Genomic DNA, 19,219 nt, shown 5'->3' with positions numbered 1-19,219 from the left:
AACTATAGCCTCACAGGTGGCCCTTTCTTGCTTTCAGAAACATCTTTGCTACTGTCCTGTGAGTGGACATGGACACATACAAATTTCACTTTCTGTTTTTGACCAGATGTTGATGGCCCCATGTAGACATAAGATTATAAGCTGACGAAAGAGTAAAGCAGAGGTATAGTTTCTCTCCAGGAATGTGCTCATTCATGCCTTTCCCTGGAGTGAAAGGAACAGCCAGAAAATCGTTTCAGGATCAAATAAAGAAAGATATGCAAATGCTACAAATACCATTAAGTATTTTGTGAACATAAAATAGGTTACAAGAAGCCTTTCCTCTTTCTTCCTCTCTGGACCTCAGTGAGAGTCTTGCTGTCCCAATAAAGCCAGTTGGAAGAGGAGGTGCCATTCTGAAAACAATCCCAGGGCTTATGTGTTCTCTGTGGACGTGTCTGTGTATATCTAGGACTCAGTGATCAAAGAGCTATTGGGTAAATAATGTATATTTAATAAATGAATACCTTATCCATACTTTCCCAAGCTGTATTGTTCATATTACTGTCTTGTGGTAAAAGAGATCTGGGGCCAAATAAACCCAGAAATGCTGGGTTAAACCAAAGGAGAGGAGTCTCTTTACAGAACTGATCAGAGCCTTTGATATGCTGAAGTGCATTAGGTCACCCAAAGAAGGAAGATAATAAACAAGACTTCCTAAACTTATACTGGCCTGAAGCACGTCAGCCAGGACCATCTCATTTGGCTCTGTTGTTCTGTGGAACCCCTGGGCAGATGTGGCCTCATCCCGTGGATGGGAGCCGGCCCTTTCACTGGTGGTGGTTTTGGGGTTCTGAAATTCCCAGAGGATGGGGAGAGAAGGGGGAGGGGAAGAAAGAGGAGCAATCACTTTAGAAGCTGCTTACTTACTGGTCAAGGGCTCCATGTCATTCCAGCCCATCTTCCATCGTAGGGGCTGGATGCCTTTATGTTCTGAATTCAGACCATCAACGGTAGAAGAATAAGGGGTTCGATGAGGCCTCTGGATACCTGCCTCTGACTGTCTCCACAGAAGGGAAGGCAGTTGGTGTTTATGACAATCTGAGGCCTAAGGAAGCACGAACCGCAGCAGCCGCTCCAAAAGCTCATTTCCCAGAGAGTCCCAGAAGACCAGAAAGGGCCCCAAGAGAAGGGAAGGCAGCCCCTGGCTTGCCCCAGGGCTCTAACCGTATGTTTTAGGAGACTGTGAAGGAGAGGGGCTCTGGCATGTGGGGAGAGCCCCTACCTGCAGGGGGAGCCCTGGTTTCCAGGACGGATCTGCTGCTTCCTAGCTTAGCCGGGGACAAAACCGCCCACCGCCAGCGTCACATCCTTCACTTGCGGAAACAAGGGTGACAATCACCAGACCAGTGGTTTGTCCCTACGATTCATGAAGAGTTCTGAAACCATTTGTGTAGCCCTTGGCACCCAGCTGGTGCTTCCGATGGGGAGCTCTTGGAGAACACGGAGGGGGCGTCTTTGTGTCTCTGTATACCAGGACACGTGGCTTGACGCCCGGCAGAGCTGGTGCCCACGAAGCACCTCCTGAAGGGCCAAGCAGCTCAGATTGGTTTGCCCGTTAACACAGTTATAAAGCATGTGTGTGCCCACGCGTGGCCGTGTGGGAGGCAAAGTGATAAACGCAGTGACGCGGTGACTTCAACTTTAGTGGTCAAGGTCTACTCCATAAAGGGAATCGCCAAAGAGAACCTTGTGTCTTGTGCATGTGCCCGCAGATGCCCCCTGAATCCAGCGCTCTCCAACCCTCTTCAGAGCACTGTGTTTTAAAAAGGGGGCATGCTTCCAAACACCATCACCACCGCTTCCACAGTCACTGGGAGTTAATGGAGCAGAGATGGGACCTGAGGGCCGCGCTCGCTGAACTTCTCTGCAGAGCTAAGCACTCCCTGTAAACAGCAGACTTCCCCATGGCCACACGCTTACCCCATGAGGTAGTGTGGGGCTAGTTTTGTTTTGGTTTTTGCTGTTTTCTTTTCCTGTATCATTTCTTCTTTGTGGATAAAGCCAGAATGAAAGGCGACAGACATAAACCGCAAATAAAATAACCTTGAGAGGAGGCTCTGGAGTCGGAACTTACCATCTTCCTGTTGCTATGGTTACTTCCAGCAGGTCGCCCAGTGAGAATGGCTCTGTCATCAGCAACGAATCAGGGAAGCCCAGCTCAGGGAGGCGCTCGCCCCAGAATGTCATGGCACAGCAGAAAGTGACAAAGGAGGAGGCACGGAAGAGAAATGGTGAGAAGCCTTCCTTGCCAACACCAGCCCCGAGCCCCTCCCACACACACACACACACATAGGAGCCCACGCTCACTTGCACCCTAGGTTCTCCTCTCTGGTGAACCCCAGAAAAGTCAGGAGACTGACCCCCCCTTCTCTGAATTATTCTCTTGTGCCCTCTGCTCCCTGACCTTATGGAATTGCCCAGTGCTTTTGAAAAGCCCTATGCAGAATGCACTGATGTTTGCTTTGCGAAATTTTCTAATCCGTGGCTGAACGGACAGGGTGCCTAGAACCGGATCTACAAGGGGGTGAGATCTCCCCCTGCTTGCCTTGGAGATTCCCCTCATTTTCTTGCCCTGACTCCCTTGGTAAGTTTCAGGGGTGCTTTTGAAAAGCCCTATGCAGAATGCACTGATGTTTGCTTTGCGAAATTTTCTAATCCTTGGCTGAACGGACAGGGTGCCTAGAACCGGATCTACAAGGGGGTGAGAGCTCCCCCTGCTTGCCTTGGAGATTCCCCTCATTTTCTTGCCCTGACTCCCTTGGTAAGTTTCAGGGGTTCAGTCTCTGCCAGGGAAACCAGGAATCCCCAAGCCACCTCTCCCAGGAAATGACACGGCGATCGATCTGTCATCACAAAAATCAGCCCATGCTTCTGCCTTTATTCTCTAGGGAAACAAAACTGGCTGGATTCTCCCTCGCACAGATCTTTTCCTTCCCTCTAAGGGATGGGGGATAGGGTTTATTTATAAGTCATTGGAGCTGCTTGTGTTGTGACACCGTCTCTACATGGCGTCCATCAGACATGACTGTATGTCCACCCCCGCGCCCCCGACCCACCTTTGTTCTGACCCTCCTTCCACGGGCTTTCCCCTGCGGTGCTAACTGGCTGAAGCCCAGGTTCGAGTACCCCAGGCTGCCACTCAGATCCAAAGATGTGCCCTTCAGATTTCAATGGGTTATAAGGTGGGATCCTGCAGAAAGACCAGGTGAAAAGCCGAATAATCTGGCACTCCGGTAGACAGGAATTTGATAGACTAGGATTCAGGGTCTCTCTCTTGGACTAGTGCCAGCATATTCCTTTGTTTCCAAATGTCACTGATTTCTTTGTTCTGACCCAAAAAAAGAAAGTAAGAAAAGGGATAATGACACAACGGATTTGTCTTCTGCAGGGCAAAGGTGGACCTCATTCCTATTTCTAGCCATTAGGTAAAGCACTGGTTTAAATTGTCCTACCGATTTGATTCTTGAATTTCTTCTTCTCCTGAACTCCCCATGCCCTGTAACAGAGACTGCTTTCTACACCCAGATCAAGGCATGGCATGTGGGGTTTTCTTGGAATATTTACCCTGCCCGGGACCACCAGAAATCCTACCTATCAGCTCTCCACCGACCAGCTCACGGAGATATATGAAGTCAGAGGTATATGAAGTCTTTCTCTTCCCAGAGAAGAGATATATGAAGTCAGGTCAAAGTCTGTCCTCTGCACATGCCCCATCACCCACGCCAGTCCTCAGATGAACTTGAATAATTTAGCCTGTATCTTTTGCAGACCTTCTTTTTTTTTTTTTTTTAAGATTTTATTTATTTATTTATTTATTTGACAGGCAAGATCACAAGGAGGCAGAGAGGCAGGCAGAGAGAGAGAGGGGGAAGCAGGCTTCCTGCTGAGCAGAGAAACCGATGCGGGACTCGATCCCAGGACCCCGAGATCATGACCTGAGCCCAGGGCAGCGGCTTAACCCACTGAGCCACCCAGGCATCCCTTTCTCAGACCTTCTTACTATGCATATGACAGCACACACATATCTGTTTTGTTATACTGCTTTGTTCTTTTAGAAAATGAAGTCATGCACCTACTGTTCTATGCCTTTTTCTTGCTTAGAAATGTACAGTGCACTCACTCCTCTGTCAGTAAGTCACGTTTACGAGATGATGCCTTTCCTTCTCCCTTGCATTTAATCCATAGAAAAGGAGGGAGCAAGGCCTGTTTCCAACCCCATCACTCCCCACCCTTGCTGGTGAGACACTGACCTGCCCAAAACGTTCCTGCCGACCTTCTGTTCTTGTTTTCCACAGCTCTGCTTGCCCCCTTATTGTTTAGGTCACTTTGATTATTTAAATATCAGAAATAACAAGAGCCAGGTACGTGAATAAAATCCAATTATGGCACGAGGTTGAGATTTTAATGTGTTTGTTCTATTAAAAAGCCATCCTTTCTCCAGGTTCATGGTACTTTGTTGCATTGTCTTTCTGCCAGAGGTAAATCCAGTGAGTTTCCACAGGTGGTGGCCTCTGTTTCACTGCAGGTTCCTGTATTCAGTGGGGTTCAGCTTGAAATTTTCAAACAGAAATGATAGGACCCATTTGTCCACTCTAAAATCCAACAGATGCTAAAGCACATCAGAATTCTAGGCTGGGTCTTGCGTGGAACCTCCACTTGCCCTTTTTCTCACAGGCTCCGCTATACCATATCCTATCCACGACATCAGAGCTCATCAAAACATCAATAGTGTATTCTATTGGATTGGAAGATGAGTGGAAGGAAGGGGGGAAAGAAGGAAGGAAATTAGATTGCTGATTTATTTAAAACCAACAGTGCAACTAAGACACATTGAGGTCGGGGCCGGTGGCATTTATGACGATGCTGGTGGTGTATGGTGTGTGGGACACTTCCACAGTTTAACTATGGCCCTTTCCTTTAGCATTCTCTCACGTCTTTCCCTATAGGGACAAACTATACATCAAATATGCCCATGAACTTGGACTCCCTTACTTTCATATATCAATATTTAATATAATGTCTTTTTACATAATCTTTTGGGGGAAGGAGGCAGGATAGCTAATTATCTATCTCTTAAATCTGGAGAGATTATTGTGCAAATCTGAAGGGAGATTATTTAGGTATATGAGGTACTTACTGCTGTGTAACAAATTGCCCCAACAACTGGCAACCAAAACTGACCATCTGTGTTTATTCTCTCCTGTCCTATCTGGGTCAGGAATCCAGGAGGGGCGTAGCTGGGTGGTTCTGGCTCAGGAGGTCACAGTCAGGATGTTGACCTGGCCTGTGGTCATCCGTAGACTTGACCCGGCTTGCAGACTCCACCTACAAGGTGGCCTGCTCACATACTTGTCGGCAGGAGGCTCAGTGTCTTGCCATGTGGACCTCTCCACAGGGCTGCTTGGGTGTCCTTGTAACAGGGCAGCTGACTTTCCCTGGAATAAGTGATTCAGGAAAGAGCAAGGTGGAAGCCACAGGGTTTTCTTTTTCTTTTTTTTTTTTTTTATGACCTAGCCTTGTCATTTCTGCAATTCCCCAGGGATTACACAGCTCAGTACTATTCATTGTGGCTGTGAATATCTGGAGGTGAGAATTACTGGGTGCCGTCCTGGAGGCTGGCTGCTGTAGATGGTGTCGTAGCAGTTGTCCAGGTGGGATATAGTGGTGGTCAGGCAGGAACTGCCCGGCAGAGCTCTACTCCAAAAAGACGTGTGTGTAGAGCTTTTCTTCTGTCATTGGCTGTTTCACGTCCTCCTATTTGCAAATAAGTTCACAGAACCAAAAAAAAAAAACACTCCAATTATAGCCCACTGTTAGACTCTATGGAATCTGAGCCACATCGTACAATAACAATTTACTCCGCTTACTTTGGCAAATCCGTGATTATGATAAGTGACAATATGATACAAACTATGTGTTTCTCAATAATTTAAAGGACATCCCAATGTCTTGAGCAAGCAGTAGGAAAGATGAATACACTTCTGTTACATTCATATTTTACGGAACACCTATTTTGCTCCCAAATTGCCCACTGGTCTAGTTGTTGGAACAGGATCCATTAGTCTCTTGCCCAGCCGTGTTTAATAAACTGTCATTCTTAGAGCTACCTAATGGGAAAGTGCTTTAAGCACAAGTCAATCAGCAAGATCCCACCGGCTCTGGGACTTCATCCACAGCTTAGTTATGGACACACAAGGCCGACTGGTGTCTTTCAGCAATCAGAGCGGAATTATCTGTCAGAGGGGAGAATTAATTTAACAGAGTGTAGGCGGAATTCACTCTATTTAATTAGGGAAGTTGTCGATAGTGTTATATTCGTTTCTCTGGAGGTTATTTCTTAGCTTTCTTTTGTTTCAACCAATGACAAAACCCCAAACCCAAATCATTGGAGAAGCAGCTTTGAGAAAGAAAAAATAGAGTGTTAACCGTAATTCCTACGGCCAGCTGACCAGGGAAGACTCCTTGCTTAACCTTGGGCGAAAATGGTTGGCTTTGGTGCCAGAGACTGGAATGAATGCTGGTATTCCGTTGACTGTCATATTTTAAGAATAGTTGCCAGCTTTGGCCAAATTGTACTTTTTTCCTCTCCAACTCAAACACAGAGAAAAAAAATTACTTTTTTATTTTTCGTAAAACATTTGTCACGGTTTTGAAAGGATGATTTTTGCTGTTTCAATTCAAACCTCTATGATTCTTTCCTACCCGTTGATAATACAGTGAAGGAATGAATAGTATAGATCTTAAATTTAAGAGAAGTCCTTGAACAGTAGTGAGCCCTTGGCACTGAACCCAACGCTGTGGTTCCCGAGGTCACGATGAGTATTGTAAGGTCCTCAGCCAGTGAGCCTTACACAGATTCCCCCACGGCCATACAGCATCCCCACACAATAAAAAAATCAATGTGTTTATGTTGTGCTTCAGTGCCGGCAAGTGATGAAGAGGATGGAGCCGTGCTTTTTGACAACACTGGCAAGGCGGCTGCCGATCCCTTTGACACATCTTCCGGATCCGTGCAGCTCATTGCCATAAAACCCACAGCCCTCCCCGTGGTGCATCCCACATCAGACAGGAGCCAGGAGTCGGCGGCCCTTAACGGCGAGGTGAGCGTCTGGGGACCAGCGCAGCTGGGCCTCTGGGGACTCAGACTGGGGAACACCATCGGGGTGAACTGGATGCGGGTTACCTGTGGTCTCAGTCATTTTTACATCTGGGTGTGCGGGCCTCACTGGAACCAATCAGGAGGCAAGTCACCCAAAATGAGTTTATTGGGTGATTTTTTTTTTTTTTAAACACTGGTTATGGGGCACTTGGGTGCCCCCGTCAGTAGAACACGTGACACTTGATCTTGGGATTGTGAATTCAAGCCCCACGTTGAGGATAGAGTTTACTTTTTTAAACTGTAGTTATGAAGAGAAACCTCAGAAATGCTTCCCCATCCCCTTACACACATACACAACGTTCCACCTTCTTCGGTAACACTCTTAACCTGTTCGTCATGGGTTGTCAGCTGTAGTGGGACGAAAGGGCTCAAACTGATAAGGGACCAGAGAAGAAAATGTCCTACAGGCAGGAACGTGGCCTACTACAGGGGCTTTGAGATGACTTTAACACCTTTTAGCCAGCTTGAAACAACCGTTTGCCTGCTTCCAGGAGGCTATCAGTGCATTTCAGGATGTGAATCAGTTTTCCAAAGAGACTGAAAAAATTTTGTAATATACTCCAGAGACTCGTGATTTGACCAAAGGAAACAGATGGATGGATGGTAGCTATGGGCAGTTTAGAGAAGAGCAAGAGAGGCAGTCAGGTAGTAGAGAGAATCTGCCATTCCTCCATCCCCCGCAGCAGAGTGGCGGTGGGCGGAAATGTTTCTGAGCTTTTATGACCACACACGTGGAACCCGCACGTGGAACCCGCACGTGGACACCTACCTGACACGTGGGTACGCACCTGCTTCGGGTTTTCTCTCTTGTCCAGCTGTTTTGTTGATTGTTCATTTCATCTGTCTGCAGACTGCAGTTGTTACCTACAACAGGTAGAGATTTCCAAGGTTGGAAAGTGTTTTTCCCATCACACCTCGAGGAACATGCCAGGCCCCTCTACACCTGGGCATTGTAAACCACATCAGGATTTCAAGGCTGCTGTGGCCACAGACGTCTCCTGGTCCTCTTGGCCTTGGTTTCCCAGTAAGCCAGCGGTGGCAGGAAGGGGTAGGAGAGGAGAGCAGCCCTGCTCTACGAGCCTCGAAGGTTGTGTCGGGGGGGTAGCCAGCCTGGGATGGAGGCAGCTGGGGCCTGGAGCTGCTGACCCACACGTCACAAATGCCCCTGTGGAGTGGCATCCCCTGGAAGAGAGCTTCGAGGTCCTAGAACAACCCAGGGGGGCCATGGGCTTCAGGGGCTACCCCCCCCCCAGTAGATTGGGCTCACGGAAGGGGTGAGCACTGGGGACAGAATGTGGGGCAGTAGGGGAACCAAAGGCATGACCACACTGTGAGTGGAGGTAGGCAAGTAGGTGTTGGCAGCTGCCCAAAGTAAGGCCCTGTGACTCCCACCAGACGGTCCCCTGGGCTCTGGGGTACCCTGCAGTTAGTAGCAGGGCCAGGCTCTGGGCTCAGGGGAGGGGGTGGTACCCCCCTAGAAAGTCTTCCCTCTGCTCTCCTGGGCCCAGAGAGGGGTCACAGGGCCCCAGAGGTCGCTGAGAGGGCAGGGGTGGGGTGGGCACCATTTCCTGCCCACTGTGCCCAGATTGGCTGGACCTGGGCTGCTCTAATGCATGCCCCCAGGGGTCACCCAGAGAGACGTATTGCTGGAGCCCTCGCCGAGGGGTGGCTGGGCACTGGGCAGCTGGAAGGGCCAGCAGTGCCTCATGCAGGGGCCTGGGTCCTTGGCAGAATCGTCCCGCATGCCCCTCCTCTGCCAGTACAAACACAGCACCTGGGCTGGAATCAGGCTCATGGTGACCACCTAGACGCTACCCTTGGCCTCGGGCTTTGCAGGATGTTTTGGCACCTTGCAGAAGCATCAGTTGGAGGAGAGGTTGTGGGGGATGGAGTCCTCCCAGCCCTTCTAGTTCTCCCTGAAAAAGGGGATGTGGCCTGGACCTGACCTGGCAGATGATCCGGGCCTGCTTCAGCCTGCAGGGGGGTGCCTTGCTGGGATTTTTCCACCCCAGCTTCCTGATGTGACTGTCATGGGGACACGTTCTAGATCTCAGTGAAATTCAACGTACAACTCCTTTTTTTCTGCCAGGCCCATCACCCTGTCCCAGAAGGAAAAACAGATGAGTATTTTACCAGTCCAGAAATGGATACCTGTTACATTTTGGCAGTTAGAGGAATGGGCCTTGCTGGCATTTGGATTGGAAACGAGCCCTGAAGTGTTCTCTGTAATTTACTGCATTGTAGCATTTAAGACAGATTATCTTAGAATTTTCTTCCTTCTTCTCTTATGGTTGGCTTGTTTCACTGAAGAAACCACAACCCCAAAGCCATCAATGTCCCTTTTATGAATTATAGGTAATTCATTTAAAAATTATTTTAAAGAAAACATAATAACCACATAAGATGTTCAGAAGAAAAAAGAAAAACCACTATAATCTCACTACCCTTACATATCCTGTTTTCATTTTCTGTACCACCTCCCCAGACTTTTGAACAAACTCATGTATATTTTAGAATCTCATACAGACAAGTTTATATCATATCTTTTTTAAAGACTTTATTTATTTATTTGAGTGAGAGAGTGACAGAAGGAGAGGGAGAAGCCAGCTCCCCACTGAGCAGGGAGCCCGACGTGGGGCTCAATCCCAGGACCCCAGGATCATGACCTGAGCTGAAGGCAGATGTTTTTAACTAACTGAGCCACCCAGGCACCCCATATCTAAACATTTGCAGTGTTGCTCTTATCTTTGGGATGATCATTGTTCATGACCTCGTTGAATAGGTATACCATTGATTGGAAAACTGGTTGCCCATTGTTCAAATCTTCCTGGTAATTTGTGGTTTAGTTTTAGTTCTGGTTATTATATCTGAGTAATGTCATGCTTGACTTTTAAAACCTTCTTATTCTGAGATAATTTCAGATTTACTCAAGAGTTGTGGTAACAGTACAGAGAGCCCCGTTGGCTCTTTACCTAGCTACGCCGAGTGTGAACATCTTTTTTTTTTTTTTTAAGATTTTATTTAATTATTTGACAGAGAAAGAGCATGAGTGAGCACAAGCAGGGGGAGTAGCAGGCAAAGGAAGAGGGATAAGCAGGCTTCCCACAGAGCCGGGGAAGCCTGACACAGGACTCACTCCTTGGACCCCAGGATCATGACCTGAGCCGAAGGCAGCCACTTAAGTGACTGAGCCGCCCAGGCACCCCCTGAGTGTGAACATATTACATAACCATAGAATAATTTTTAAACCCAGGAAATAAACATTTGTACTCTGTGATTGACTAATCTATAGACCTCATTTGAATTTCATTGGTTTTCCCAATAATGTCCCTTTTCTGTCCCAGGTTCTGGTCTGGGATCCCACATGGCATTTAGTCATGTCTCATCCAGTCTGGAACAGTTCCTCAGTCCTTCTTTGTGACCATTCTTTCATGATCATTACTCTTTTGAAGAGTACCGGCCAGTTATCATAGACCATGTCTCTCAGTCTGTGTTTGTCTGATGTTTTCTTGTGATTGGATTGTAGTCATGCATTTTTGGCATAACCACGGGGTTGATGGGCCCTTTTGTGGGCATCAAGCCCTTGATACTGATATGTCTGATTACTGGTGATGTTAACTTTCATCTCTGACTTTGAAGCCCTTTTGGAATGTTGCTTAAGGAGAGATTCCAGAAATGGGATTCCTGGCTCAGAAGACGTCATCCTCGCTCCTTCTCTTTGCCTAGTTCTCTTGGTGGCAAGCAGAATGAGGGAACAATGAAGAAATGCTACCAGCCGAAAAATACTGTTAAGGCCCAGGGTGGGGAGACCTTGGCAAAGGTCAGAAAGAATGTGCCATAAATATAAAACATCTAAAGTAGAGCCTGTGTTAGTGAACCTTGGGCCTCATCCTGTAGATCTCTCTCTTATCACTAGATGAATTTTCTGTTTATGAATTACAGAAAACTCTTTTAAAGATTCTTTTAAAGAAAATATAATAACGACACTATACATGGTTATGTTGATAGAATCCAGTCTGATTACAAACAGCATGAATGAGCCTCCATCCCATCCAGTAGATGTCAGGCTGATTTCACCAGTCAGCTCTGCCCATGGGTATAACGTCCTCAGTGTTGGTTATTTATTTACTTAGCATAGCCATCTGCTTGTATCTTTGACAGGTCAGAAGGTGTGTGGGTGTGCTGGCCATGTTTCTTCCTATATGACCAGACTGGCTTTGCCCTATCCAGTAGGAACTAACTGACATGAGTGGCCACACAAGGCTTCAGAATTACCTCTCAAGAAAGATACAGATTGACAAAAATAAGCTCTTAAATGCAGGTTGGTAGAGAGAACTTGGAAACAGGACGTCTACTCTGCCTTCTCCCTCCATTCGTCCCAACTTAGCCTCTTGGGGAACTGGCTATTTTGTCCAACTGGGCATGAGCTAAATGGCCAGGGGAGGCCGTTGGGTTCCTCAGGGTTGGAACCGCAAGTGGGGTACCAGGATCCAGCTGGGCTTCCAAGTCAGAAGCTTCCAGACAGGGGAACCTGAGCAGACTTGGTTAGAGTAGGGAGAAGGAGCCCCTGATGGAAGGTCCAAGTAGCATATGTGAGTGTCAGGCTCTATTTTGTTTGTGGCCCACTATTGTGCATTGGCCTTGAAATGGGACACAGGTGGGTCTGGCTGGCTTGAAAGACCAGAGGTGAAGCCTAGGACAGCTTTTGCAGGAATTGTGACCTGATGACAACCTCCCATGTGTTGGCCATGCCTGGTGGGATGTGGCCTGAGACTCTTTCTCTCCCCAGGTGAACAAAGCCCTGAAGCAGAAGTCAGACATCGAGCACTATCGGAACAAGCTGCGCCTCAAAGCCAAGAGGAAGGGTTATTATGACTTCCCCCCAGTGGAGACGAGCAAGGCTCAGACAGAAAGGAAAAAGATGTACGAGAAAACTCAAAAGGAAATTGAGCACGTTTTGGATCCAGACCCAGAACTCTGTGCCCCATTTGCTGAGTCTAAGAACAGGTACAGTGTCTAAGGGATTCCCTGATGGCCCCTGTCCCATTTGTGGGTTGAGGGCAGAGGGTGCCCTGGGTAACAAGGTCTTGGTCCCTCAATCTGTTACCTTACGACTGTGATCTTTGCTGGCTGGTGATCTGGACCATGCTGGTCCGTGCGAGCTGGTGCTCCATAAATAAAATTGAAGCCATTAAAAAAAGAAATACTTGGGTAAACAACCATAATTGTTCTTTAGCTCAATAATATTTCAAACCAGTAGCCATTTCAGAGCTGGGTGAAGATACAATTACCACCTGCCTGGTTATGCAACTTCCAGATCAAGGGACATTGTTATTTTTCAATTAACTAGTGGCTCTTGCATAAAGAATGCCAATTTCATGCCTCACCTTTTCATTCAGCTTCAGTAGGTACTTGTTGCAGAGCGACTCAACGCTCTGTGCTGGGTTCCTCTCTGTAATTCATAGATTTGTTCATTTATTTGACATTGATCATCACCAACTATGCATGAGGCACCGAACAAGTTGCTGACTGCTCTCGTGGTCCTATTCATTCATTCATTCATTCCACTCATTCAGCATTCTGTGGCGGGCAGGACAGCCCAGTCAGTGCTCTTGTGGGACTTCCAGTCTGATGGGAGAAAAAAGATAACTTCCCCAGAAGTTCGTTACTCACAAGTGCAATGGGTGTTTGCGATGTGACGGTCTGTAAGGGGGGGGCGAGCTGGCCTTGGGAGCAGGGGGCGGGCAGGGCCAGCAGTTTGAACTGGCATCATCCCCAAGCTTTTTTTTTTTCTTTTTTCAAAGATGTATTTATTTATTTATTTGAGAGAAAGAGAGAGTGAGCAGGGGGAGGTGCAGAGGGAGACAGGGAGAGAGAATCTCTAGCAGATTTCCCACTGAGCGTGGAGGCTGCCTCGGGGCTTCACGCAGGGCTCAGCCCCACAACCCTGAGATCATGACCTGAGCCGAAATCCAGAGTCCAGGCACCTCTGCATTATCCCAAGCTTTGCTGCTAACTAAGCAGATGGACCTCACCTACTGGGCAAAGGAGAAGAGGCTAGCAAAGCTGAACATGACCATCTCTCTTCTTTTCCATCCCAACCTAAAGCCCTCTTTGGAAGCATTTTTATGGGTCGAGACCATCCCTTCCGAATATACATTCTCCTTGGCAACATCCCCCTGGCTCTGGGCATGCCAGCTCTCCCATCCCCCTTATACAGCGTATTGGCAGAGTCACCCGTCGCAGATGAGGCGAGACAGGACAGCTCCCGGCCTGAGCGGCCATTTGTTCAAAGCAAAAGTGACTATGTGACAGGCTTGGATGGAAGCCACAAAATAAAGTTGGGCGGTAGGGCTGAATTTTAGTAATTGAATTGACATAATTTATTTTTAATAAAGAGGGAATTTGAAACCCTGGCTTCATTTCATCATGCTTCTGATTAGACTCAATGCGTGTGATAAGCTGGTATGAATATCCCACTTTGACAGGGCTCACAATGCATGTGTCCCCGTGTTGGTAAGTGTAGAACAAAGAGAAGAAGGCTATGGGTTTTATAGGAAGGCTGGCGGCTTCTTTAGCTTATAGGTCACACTTGGGGATTTTTTTTTTAGCTCAGCAGTCTTTTATAGACTGGGGCAGGGGTTGTTTTTCCTGGGTTTCCTGCTGCCACTTGGAAAATGAATCAAAGATCGTGTGCAAAAAAGAACTTAGCTTGGAGGTTATTTGGGAAATACCTAAGAAATTTTGGTTGGAGCTTTTTATAAGGAGAATGGACACAACTTCCCCCTCCTCCCCTGAGATCCATCCCATTGCCCCGCAAAAGTTCAGCCTGGATCCTCAAGGCCCTTCCCTAGCCTGCTGATGTCCTGAGTGTGTAGTCCCTTCTCCATGAATGTCTGTGGAAGAAATGATTGAATGACTCTAAAAATAATGTTAAAATGTGTTCCGCCAGTGAAGGGAAAAGTTCAGAAGTCTACAAGTTGGGTGGGGGGAGGGGTAGGAATGGAGATGAGATCAGCCAGGGATGGGATCCGGAAGGGAAGGATTCACAGAGAAAAAGAGAATGACGACGACTTGGTAAGCTCTGAGGTGTCATTGCTGTCACACTCTGCCACCCGTGTGTGGGGCCTGTTCTCACACACCGGAGTTACCTCGGAACTGCCGCTCCCAGTTCCGCTCTGCAGAGATTCTGCTCTCGGTGACCTCTCCGTGGCAAGGGACACGAGAGGGACGCGTGCTCCTGTCCGGGGGCAGTGACAGTAACCAGGACTTTACCCCAAGACCTAAATTAGATCAAATCAAAGACGTTTAGGTTCCGAATGATGACTCATCCCAACATCTTTTAGAAGGGTCTTCACAGATTTTCCTTTAAAGTCAGAAGAACACGCCCATTTTTATGTTATAAACTCTTACCTGGAGGCACGAAGACCTTCGTCACGTAACTGAGGAAGATGCTGGCAGAGCCGCCTCCCCACAGATCCCCTTGGTCCCCACTGCTCTGGAGCAGCCCGCATCCAGCAGTGCCCTCTGGCCCGCAGGCATCTCTAACTGCCATCCGGGGGACCTTTCTCGGCGGCACCCACCAGAAATGCCCCGGAAGGGCTTCGGACAGGGACAGATTCGAGCTGTTGGGGAAGCACCCTGGCAAGAGAACTCTGAGTGTAAGCTACACTGCCGTAATAACCACATTTTCTAGCTTCTGTTGGATGTTGGACATCTGGGGCCTGGCCGACTCTGGAGAAACCGCCCCTCCCAGGACCATCTGGCAAATTCTGAGGCAGTACCGGGCTCACCGGCCAAGTGCACCTTTTTAACGTGAACCAAACAAGCCGGGGCCCATCCCCCAACCTTCTCCTTCACATAGGGCTCTCCCACTCTGGGCTCCTGTCCCTGTGCCCTGATCACCTGCAGGCTAGTTACCCCACAACTGGGAACGGCCCCTCTGCCCCAGAGACTGCTGAAATGATCCCACCCATCCAAGCTGAAGCCTGTTTACCCTGCCTTGCCTGTTCCTTCCCCAAGAAACCACTAGAAAGCCTCTTGCCCCCCTTTTCCCCTCACCGCCTCTGCCTTGTGATTGACCCTGGTGCTTCTCCCATGTGGAACCCCAGGGCAGGTCCCTTCCTCTTGGAATTTTGAGTACAACAAGCTGTCCTTTCCATGGCAGCTGCCTTCTGATCTGTTGGTCTTGGCCATACCTACATAAAGTAACGCCTCCATTTTAATGCAACTGTTCTCCATATTTCCCCAATAAGTTTGAGGGCCCGGTTGCCTAAAATACTATCTCATACCCTCCGTCGGCTTCCTTCCCTTCTCTCTCTCTCATTTTTCCACTTCCCAACTTGTGCTTCCTAGAAGCCTTTCCCCAGTAAACCAGTTGTACTCAAATCATCACAGAGCCTGCTTCCAGGGAACCCTAACTTAGGCAATAACTAATAAAGACGAAGTTGTTTTAATGAAACCAGAGCTGCTCCTTCTCAGGGACTACATTTCATCTTTATGGAACCCTAAGTTCCCATAGAACACAGTTTGAGAACTACTTTCTTAAACTATCCTGGGATTTAAAAGCCCCTAAAAGTACAAATAAAATGTATTGCTATCTACCCAGCAATATTTTCAGAGGTTTAAAAAAAACTTTTCAAGTTTGCAAGTTTCAAAATTTATTAACTTTTGAAGAATATGCCCACAAAATGCCCACAAGAAATGAATATACCTAATGGAACTCTATTTGATTAAAATAAGTAATTCCTCTACCCAAGAGCCTAATTTATTTCTAAGCAGTTGCTTATGTACCAGGCGCATGTGGGTGGTCTGGTCCATTGAGATCCATGTTAAATAGCAGCCTTTAAAATGAGTACCATAATGGAACATTGTCTTTGATGTAAAAGCACACTGGTATGCACCCCAATGTCTAAGTTCTCACCCACGTTCATGGTTCTTGAAAGGGCTCACACAATCTTGCTATTGTATTTCTAATACTTCCAAAATAGCCTACTTAAATGTCAATTCCTAATCCTAGTGTTTACTCCCCCACCACCCTTATTAGTAAATCTTTTCTAAATGGGTTAATTGGCAATCTCAGGACAGTTGTGAAGCTTGCTTTTTCAAAAAGCGATCTGTAATTAGGTCAAGGATGAGAATTCTTTGGGGTCTTCCTTTAAGGGTGAATCACTCTGTTTCACAAGGTTGTGCTCCATTCCTAAAGGAAGCTTCTAATTGCAGATAACCATAGGGCACAGTTTATAATACTGGTTTTAAGCTCCTATATTAGTCGGGATTCTTTGGGTTGCGAATGATGGCAATCGGAACAAACTGGTTAAATAAAAAAAGAATTTGTCATTGAACATGAAAGGTCAAGGCTTCAGGCATGACTAGATCCAAGGGTTCATACAATGTCCCCCTTATTTAGCTTGTTCTCTCATCACTCTTTGCTGGTCCCTCTTCAGACTCTTACCTCATAGTGGCAAACTGGCTGCCAGCAACTCCCCACCTATATCCTATCTTCTCAGAAACTTCAAGGCCAAGAGAATGACTCTTTCCTGGTTGCTCTAGCGAAAGCCCTGAAACTCAGTCTCCTTGGGACAAGCTCATGTGCCCATCCTCTGACCAATCATTGTGGCCTTGGGGATGTGACGCTTGATGCTCTGGGCCAACTCCTGCAGGAAGGATAGCCTCCAAAGAACATCAGAGTGCTCCCGCTGAAAGAAGGTCATCATGGGTATCAGGAAAGCAGAGATTACAGAGGCCCTCTAAACAGGGGTAAGCTCCTCGTGGTGAGGAGATAGGTCTAATAGCCTCTATTTTATTCCTCAGGCTAATTGCAACGGTAGTGTATTGCCATGGGCGTTCTAATGTCTGTTCTAAGCTAACAGCATGTGACTGACGTGCTATGACTAACTGGGTGTGTGATCTTGAAAAGGTGTGTGTATGTCTACCTGCCAGTCTGCTGGCTTCCCACATAGTCACTCCTTACCTTCAACCCATGAATGGATAGAATCTTTGGATGGAGACAAGAAACAGGTGCTGGGGCAGGGGTTATTCTCTGAAGACAGATGTTCCGAAATGCCAGTATTCACAGAGAGAAACCTACTGGCAGGTGGAAGGGGAGAGCCACCTTTGGCACCCTGCAGTACCATGTGGAAACACCCATCCCCATTGGGCCTCACTCCCGACTTGTAAGAGTTGCCTTGTGTGGAAGGAGAAAAGTGCAGCCACAACCCTCACTGTGTTCCTGTTCCTTTCTTCATCCTCTAAAAGATTCCTCTAACGGCAAATGTAAACAGTGACAAATGTATGTCTTTCCTAAGGGAGCTGAGTGGAGCCTCTCAATGTACCACTCCCTGTTGCTTGGAATGTTCTGTGAAGGGTTGGCATGTGGCTGGCTCTCTTTGGGTCTCGGCTGAACTGTCCCTTCTCTAGAGAGGCCTTCCCTAACCATCCTGTCTGAAACTTTCCCCCACATTAGCCATTTTCCATCACATCTTATTTTTCCTAATAGCACTCATCATCCTCTGAAATAATCATGTGAATTATCTGTCTCCCCCATTAGAATGGAAGCTCCAAGAGAACAGGGCCATGTCTGTCTTGTTCACTGTGAATCCCCATCGTCTTCCACAGTGCCTGGCACATAGTAGGCACTTGGTGAATATTAGATGGATGGATGGATGGATGGATGGATGAGCTCAGCTCCAAACTGCCTCTTGGTTCATGGCTCCTTAGCCCAGGAAGAAATCCCCTGTGTGGAAGTTAGAAAAGAAAATATCAACACTCACAGTATTAAGAGGCCCATTAGCTGCAAGGTTTATTAACACATCGTAGAACCCTGTCTGTGAAATCAGAAAGATTAAAAGGAACAGCGGGCTGCTGAGTCAACAGTCAACAAAAGCAAGTTTAGAGGTCAAGAGAGAGCCCCTGGGCTTGCTGGGAGACAGAATTTCAGATGTAGTTGTAGGGCTGCAATAGGTTAGTTATCTGGTTCCCATAAGCGGATTATTTACAATTAAGCCAAATGGTTACAGCCTCTGGGAAAACAAAACAAAAAAAAAAAACAAAAAACAAAAACAAACTTTGATTCCACTATTCCTCTGGCCTCTTATGGCTAGAGAACAAATGGAATGAATCCTGAGATCTGTAAGGCAAATCCAAAGCCTTCATTGGTTGCCTGTAGTTTGGATCCGTGGAGAATTCCATCTGTCAAGGCATTTGCTGCATCATAACAGTTGTTGGATTTTCTTCAGGCAACCGATGAAGAACTCTGTCTACCGAAGCCGGCAGTCTCTGAACAGCCCGAGTCCGGGGGAGACAGAGATGGACCTTCTGGTGACTCGGGAGCGACCCCGGCGCGGGATCCGTAACAGCGGATACGATGTAAGTTGCTGCTGGGCTAAGGTGAACGTAGGCTTTGCTTTCCCCTGAAAACAAAGGAGAGAGAGCTTCCTACAATGTTTCACTGTATTGTATATCTGTGGAATTTAGAAGTGCACCAAAATGTTTGCTATTTTATTATTCCTTGTTACCTATTTTGCAGAGTAAGATGGCTTGGAATGGGTCAGAGTAACAAATTATTGCTAAAAGGATTTTAATTCCTAAATCCAACTCTTTTAGGAATAGTACAGTATTGATCTTAAGTCAACAGTGATTCTAAATGTCCTTAATTTTTTTCCCCCTCTCTCCTTAAAGCTCAGTAGGAACCACGGCTGTAGGTTAGAATTCATTTGAACACAGGCTTCTTTTAATCCATGGCAGTGTGGAGAAGTTGGATTTGTTCCTGATTTCATAACTCCCCAATATGCCATGGAAACAATCAGATGTCCAACAGAGAGATTTGGTGATTTCATAGGATGCAAACCATGCTTATGTGCAGTCATGTCTCCAAATAGCAAAAATTGTTCTAATCCCACTGCACTTCCCCAGAAGAGGAGCTCCCAGGCAGTGGGTGTCTCAAATGCGATGGCTCCTGGCCTGTTAACGTAGTTGCGTAGTTGCGTTTGTGAGCTCACGGAAATGCTACCCTGAGAG

At 47.2% G+C, this 19,219-nt stretch overlaps 1 protein-coding gene across 6 annotated transcripts in view; it reads left to right on the top strand.

The window, feature by feature from the left end:
* KIAA1549L (KIAA1549 like) overlaps positions 1–19,219 on the top strand; it is a 261,000-nt gene that overhangs the window by 191,399 nt on the left and 50,382 nt on the right. For 5 of the 6 annotated variants that reach the window (XM_045066054.1, XM_045066051.1, XM_045066053.1 and 2 more), the window contains 4 exons: positions 2,146–2,273; positions 6,964–7,142; positions 11,991–12,208; positions 18,439–18,568. In XM_045066054.1, coding sequence (XP_044921989.1) covers positions 2,146–2,273; positions 6,964–7,142; positions 11,991–12,208; positions 18,439–18,568 — 655 coding nt within the window. The remainder of the gene's footprint in view (positions 1–2,145; positions 2,274–6,963; positions 7,143–11,990; positions 12,209–18,438; positions 18,569–19,219) is intronic. The other variant, XM_045066052.1, reaches the window with a different exon arrangement.

This window comes from Mustela putorius, unplaced genomic scaffold, assembly GCF_011764305.1.
Source record: "Mustela putorius furo isolate JIRA1106 unplaced genomic scaffold, ASM1176430v1.1 tig00003859_pilon_pilon_pilon, whole genome shotgun sequence".
NCBI classification, from domain to species: Eukaryota; Metazoa; Chordata; class Mammalia; order Carnivora; family Mustelidae; genus Mustela; species Mustela putorius.
The sequence above is the reverse complement of the archived record's forward strand: the minus strand, read 5'-3'. Positions and strand labels throughout refer to the sequence as shown.